Source organism: Triticum aestivum, chromosome 6D, assembly GCF_018294505.1.
Source record: "Triticum aestivum cultivar Chinese Spring chromosome 6D, IWGSC CS RefSeq v2.1, whole genome shotgun sequence".
In the NCBI taxonomy this organism is placed as follows: domain Eukaryota; kingdom Viridiplantae; phylum Streptophyta; class Magnoliopsida; order Poales; family Poaceae; genus Triticum; species Triticum aestivum.
Genome location: NC_057811.1, coordinates 405,928,753 through 405,935,086, shown reverse-complemented (window position 1 = coordinate 405,935,086; position 6,334 = coordinate 405,928,753). Strand labels below are relative to the sequence as shown.

General features: G+C 45.4%; 1 protein-coding gene across 1 annotated transcript; it reads left to right on the top strand.

Moving 5' to 3' along the window:
* Positions 1-629: 629 nt before the first annotated feature.
* LOC123141764 (probable calcium-binding protein CML20) lies at positions 630-1,527 on the top strand. Its single transcript, XM_044560841.1, has one exon. The coding sequence runs from the start codon at positions 774-776 to the stop codon at positions 1,278-1,280; it is 507 nt and encodes a 168-aa protein (XP_044416776.1). The 5' UTR covers positions 630-773; the 3' UTR covers positions 1,281-1,527.
* Positions 1,528-6,334: the final 4,807 nt, after the last annotated feature.

Genomic DNA, 6,334 nt, shown 5'->3' with positions numbered 1-6,334 from the left:
AGTCTAGATCATTGGATTGACATGATTTGATGACCGAGATTAATTGGATCTGCCCCTTTGGATCTTTTTATATTGGTATAGATACAACATTGTTATCAAAACGTAAGACTTTTTTGGTTTTGCATAGGGCATAAAAAACATCTTACATAATTCTTATGGAGGGAGTACATTATTTTCATAATTTCTTAGCCGTGATGCATACAGCATCGGTACTTTGTAAAATCAAGGGGTCCGATAAATCTCGAACGTCCGGATTTAAGCATGTCATCCCGAACATTTTTTCATGGCAAGTTTAGTTGACCCGAGGTGGCAAATTTAATTGTTAAAACATGACAACTTTGTACCAGTTCGGGTTTTTTTTCCAGAAAATTGTCATGTTTGTGAACCTCGCGTGAACTAAAGTTGTGATGAAAAACGTTCGGATTGCCATGCTTTAAAATTCAAACATTCGGAATTTATCATTTTCAAAAATCAATCATCAATACGCTGCATATATTCCAAAAACAAAATCCACTACGTGCCTTTTAGAACACGTTTGTGGCAGAGATGGACGCGGAAACAATATTTACCATGGTTCACAAACATGCAACGCGCATTATTTCCAATTTTGTTAACGCCGAAACCAAAAGTAATTGGTACTCGTAGGAGCCTCCGCGATCCGAGCCCAAACCCACGCGGTTGAGAGAGCCCTATATCGACCAGAGCCCAAAACCCCACATCGCAACACACGGAAACGCACGCCGCACGGAACCCACCTAGCTCGATCGATCACCATGGGTCAAGCTGTCTCCGCCGCTTCTTCCCCCTTCCGCCGCAAATCGCAGCCGCCGCCGGTTCCTCGGGCCACCGCCCCTCCAGCAGCAAAGGACCACGACACGGAGCTCGTCCGCATCTTCCGCCGCTACGACACCGACGGGGACGGCCGCATCTCGGCCGCGGAGATACGCGAGATTTGGGGCTGCACGGACGCGGAGGCGCAGGAGATGGTCGCCCAGGCGGACAGCGACGGGTACGGGTTGAACAGCATCGAGGAACTCGGGGCGCTGCTGAAGGGCGGGGGCTCGGAGGACTTGCCGGCAGCGTTCGCGGAGTTTGACGAGAACGGCGACGGGGTGATCACCCCCGATGAGCTGCGCCGAGCGTTTCTCCAGCCGCTGCTCGGCCGGGAGAAGCACACGATTGAGGAGTGCTCCAGGATGATCGCGGCGTTTGACCAAGACGGCGACGGCGTCCTCTCCTTCGACGAGTTCAAGGCCATGATGGCGCCCAAGAGCGCGTGATCCGTTCGCGCTGTGATCTGTCTATGCTTCTCCTTCGTTCATCGATGCTCGTAGTTACCGGCAAGTGTAAAGTGGGACCAGTTTTTTACGTTACAAGTTGTAATGGGATTAGTTAGTTTCTGGGCAGAACTTGAGAGGATGATCCGGGAATTTAATTCCACCAAATGTTTCGATGTGATTTCCCTATGCAAACTCACCTAGATATTCATATTGATCAATCTTGATCCAAGGAAGTTATCTTATACGATCGATCGCATTAGGAAGATATGAATCTCATAAGAGAGGCGTTAGCGCCGACACATATTTTCTTTCTGATTGTCTCGAATGTGAAGCAGTGGTATGTTAGAATGTATATCCTTTTATAGGTCTATACGTGTATGGCACTTGCGTTAGCACAAGGAGTTTTAGGCTTCTAGCTCCGGGGTGCAATCACACAATATGTACATGTTCGAGTGCTTCTAAATATTCATGGCAAAAGAAGTCTTTTCTACGTGAACTTTGAGAGCTTCTTTTTAAATGGAACACCCACGATTTCATAAATCACACGGGCTCAGTAATAATATTGGTCCGTACAAACATTTACATCATCAGCTAAATCTTCAGGCCAAACTTGGCCGTCATGGTGTCCACGAGCACCAAATGCCGCTAATGCATGTGAACTTTGGGAGCTTTACTGATTGATAGCAAGTCGATTACAATCAGTTAGGATACTATTCACAAGGAAGTCCAGGCTTTCACTGAACCAGCAGTCGCACACCATCAGAGTGCAAACAAGCTTGGCGGCACGGAAAGATATGCCGAATTATTAGCATCTCTCCTAGCATGCCTAACCGAAAAAGAGGCAAAACATGGAGATCTCTCCCTATTTCAACTAAGATAGGTGTCACGATCCATCTGGAGTTGTGACGTGTATACCGGAGGATGATGGTCTCTAAGCAATCCATCTCCATCACCACTTGCGCCCTCTAAGTTGTGCAAAAACCACTCCTTCATGTAGGGCAAATATTGTGGTGATGAGTGGATCTGTAACCCCTCGGAAAGGAAATGTGAGAGCGACTGACACCGCCTCTACCTCCTTCGGTGTTGATCATTATCCACCTAGATCCGGTGCACACCAACATTGACATGTCGGGATTTTGATTTGATTGCTTGGCAGCTCCAGCAATGCCCACTTGAACAGGGTTATAGGCATGAAAGGAGTTTAGTACAACGGAGTTTGAACATTGTTATAGCCCTAGGAGCATGATCCTCTTCCAGTGATCGTGAGCACCCCTACCCTTCTGCAACTAGGTCATTAGACTTTGTGTTTGTTATCATTCTAGTGTGGACTTGCCATCGCTTTACAACCGTAACCTCTTTGGTGAGGTCATCATCTTTGGCTTGTGTCGACTTTGACTCCACCTCTTGATCTACCCACACTATAGGCGAAGACGAAGGAGCTCGAATCACACCAACATACTAATGACAATTGAGTCACACGGTCACAATCAAAACACGGTGTTAGACTCCAAGATGAATACACATTGAAGGGGCCTTGCTTGTTCAATCATCTCCATTGGCAAGCAACGGAAGCATCTGTTTCTAATGGCCCTTGATGAGCAAGATTAGGAAATGAGCAAAGGGTGAATCCCAAGTATTATCGAGTGGTTATGTGGGCCGTTGGGTTTTTGTATATCTCCATGTCAATAAAAAGGTAAAGTCTGGAGAAACAAAGCAAGTGAAAGTGGATTATCAGGAGCAAGCTATTGGGCACGTGCACATTAGTCGTATTTAAAATGCTAGCACTCCAGAGGCAAAAATCATTGTTCTAATTTTTAATGAGAAGATTAGCAAGAAATGTGTTCAAAAGTATTTTTCGATCTACCCATTCTGCTACCACCACACATAGTGTCTGACGATCATTAGGCATCTAGCTAGTCGCTCAAAATTGTTAAACAATTAATTATTATGCTCATATGAAAACATGTCTGGATTTATTACATACATTGGGCAGTGCACAACAACAATGCATAAGAAAGGTTAATTAATTACGTACATGTTGGGGAACGTAGTATTTCAAAAAAAATCCTACGATCACGCAAGATCTATCTAGGAGAAGCATAGCAACGAGCGGGGAGAGTGTGTCCATGTACCTTCGTAGACCGAAAGCGGAACCGTTTAGTAACGCGGTTGATGTAGTCGAACGTCTTCGCGATCCAGCCGATCCAAGTACCGAACGTACGACACCTCCGCGATCTGCACAAGTTCAGCTCGGTGATGTCCCTCGAACTCTTGATCCAGTTGAGGCCGAGGGAGAGTTTCGCCAGCACGACGGCATGGTGACGGTGATGATGAAGTTACCGGCGCAGGGCTTCGCCTAAGCACTATGACGATATGACCAAGGTGTATAACTGTGGAGGGGGGCACCGCACACGGCTAATAGATTGTTTGTTGTGCATTTGGGGTGCCCCCTTGCCCCCGTATATAAAGGAGGGGAGGAGGAGGCCGGCCAACAAGGGGCGCGCCAGGGAGAGGGGAGTCCTACTAGGACTCCAGTCCTAGTAGGATTCGGCCCCACCCTTTTTTCCTTCTACCGAAGGGGAAAGGGGGAAGGAGATGGAGTAGGAGAAGGAAAGGGGGTGGCGCCCCCTTCCCAAGTCCAATTCGGCCTCCTCCCTTGTGGGGGGGCGCACCAGCCCCTTGTGGGCTGGTTAGCCTCCCTCCTATGGCCCATAAGGCCCATATCTTTCCCCGGGGGGTTCCGGTGACCTCCCGGTACTCCGGAAAAATGCCCGAATCACTCGGAACCATTCCGATGTCCGAATGCAACCTTCCAATATATGAATCTTTACCTATCTACCATTTCGAGAGTCCTCGTCATGTCTGTGATCTCATCCGGGACTCCGAACAAACTTCGGTACATCAAATCACATAACTCATAATACAAATCGTCATCGAACATTAAGCGTGCGGACCCTACGGGTTCGAGAACTATGTAGACATGACCGAGACACATCTCCGTTCAATAACCAATAGCGGAACCTGGATGCTCATATTGGCTCCTACATATTCTACGAAGATATTTATCGGTCAAACCGCATTACAACATACGTTGTTCCCTTTGTCATCGGTATGTTACTTGCCCGAGATTCGATCGTCGGTATCACTATATCTAGTTCAATCTTGTTACCGGCAAGTCTCTTTACTCGTTCCGTAATGCATCATCCCGCAACTAACTCATTAGTCACATTGCTTGCAAGGCTTACTGTGATGTGCATTACCGAGAGGGCCCAGAGATACCTCTCCGACAATCGGAGTGACAAATCCTAATCTCGATATATCCCAACTCAAACAACACCTTCGGAGACACCTGTAGAGCATCTTTTTAATCACCCAGTTACGTTGTGACGTTTGATAGCACACTAAGTGTTCCTCCGGTATTCGGGAGTTGCATAATCTCATAGTCAGAGGAACATGTATAAGTCATGATGAAAGCAATAGCAACAAACTAAACGATCATAGTGCTAAGCTAACGGATGGGTCTTGTCCATCACATCATTCTCTAATGATGTGATCCCGTTTATCAAATGACCACACATGTCTATGGCTAGGAAACATAACCATCTTTGATAAACAAGCTAGTCAAGTAGAGGCGTACTAGGGACACTCTGTTTGTCTATGTATTCACACATGTACTAAGCTTTCGGTTAATACAATTCTAGCATGAATAATAAACATTTATCATGATATAAGGAAATGTAAATAAAAACTTTATTATTGCCTCTAGGGCACATTTCCATTATTACACTGGTAGTAATAGCTCAGTCGACCCCTAGTGTCTCAGTGTGCTCAGGCTGGCCATAGTGGTGGTATTATAGCCGGTATCATGCACTCGGGAATAGCAAACACGCTAATGTGGCAAAGAATTAAAGAAGAGAGAGGGTTAGAATAAAATACATAGATATCGTATCATGTTAAATGTTATGGTACTTTGTGTCGTGCATGGCAATAAATATGATTATCTATGATACTATGCACTATGGAGGTAGTATCACACACTATTATCATATGCATATATGATACTAGTGTATGATACTCCCCACTATGAGTAGCCTCACGGCTTGCTGGGGATGAAAGAACAAATGCATGCATCAAATTAAGAACATGGTACATGTATTACTAGGGACGCGTGTTATGTTATTGTGTGCAATGTGGTGTTTTTTGCTCATCAGCCATAAACAAATGAGACTTAGGGCATGTTTTGTTGCTCGCACCCACTCCAAATAGGCTCAGTGGGTCCAAAAATAACCCGTCTGGTTGCTCGCGCGAGGCGTAAGCCCGTACACGCACGATACTTAAAGTATCATATATCATAGCCCACAGGTACAACTCGAATCCATCGTATCCTTGGAGACACGATAAGGTGAGCACAAGGTGGGGAAATGACGTACACGGGGAGCATGCATGGAGGATGGCGAAAGACGAAAATCTTCTGTTGCAAAATGTTGTCTCACTTCCTTTTAGTTGCTCATCTCTAGCGGGAGGGAAAATCAAACCTCTGTTATCGGCATCGTCGGTGGCAACAACTTAGATTTAGAGTGCCAATAGCAGCGTGAACCAAGATCAAATAGACCGGACGTGCTCCTGTCCTCGATCAGCTGCTTGTCCCCTTCGTCCATCTCTGACACCGGCAGGTTCTCGTTATCATCTCCCATGGAGGTAAGCAACATACAACCACCCTCCATGCCTCTACTTTTAGGTCTTTAGGTAAGGTGTAAGGTCGATTTCACTGTTACTTACCGCAACATCGATTTCACTAGGACAAACAGATTAAGATTTACATTTAAGTAGCACACTCATATATGTGATTACGGTTTGGCTCATTGATACGTCTCCAACGTATCTATAATTTTTTATTGTTCCATGCTATTATATTATCCATGTTGGATGTTTTATATGCATAAATATGCCATTTTATATTATTTTTGGGACTAACCTATTAACCTAGAGCCCAGTGTAAGTTTCTGTTTTTTCCTCGTTTTTGAGTTTTACAGAAAAGGAATACCAAACAGTGT

What these genes read in the sequence shown, in the direction of transcription:
- LOC123141764 (XM_044560841.1), top strand. Translation starts at nt 774, where the DNA reads ATGGGTCAAGCTGTCTCCGCCGCTTCTTCCCCCTTCCGCCGCAAATCG.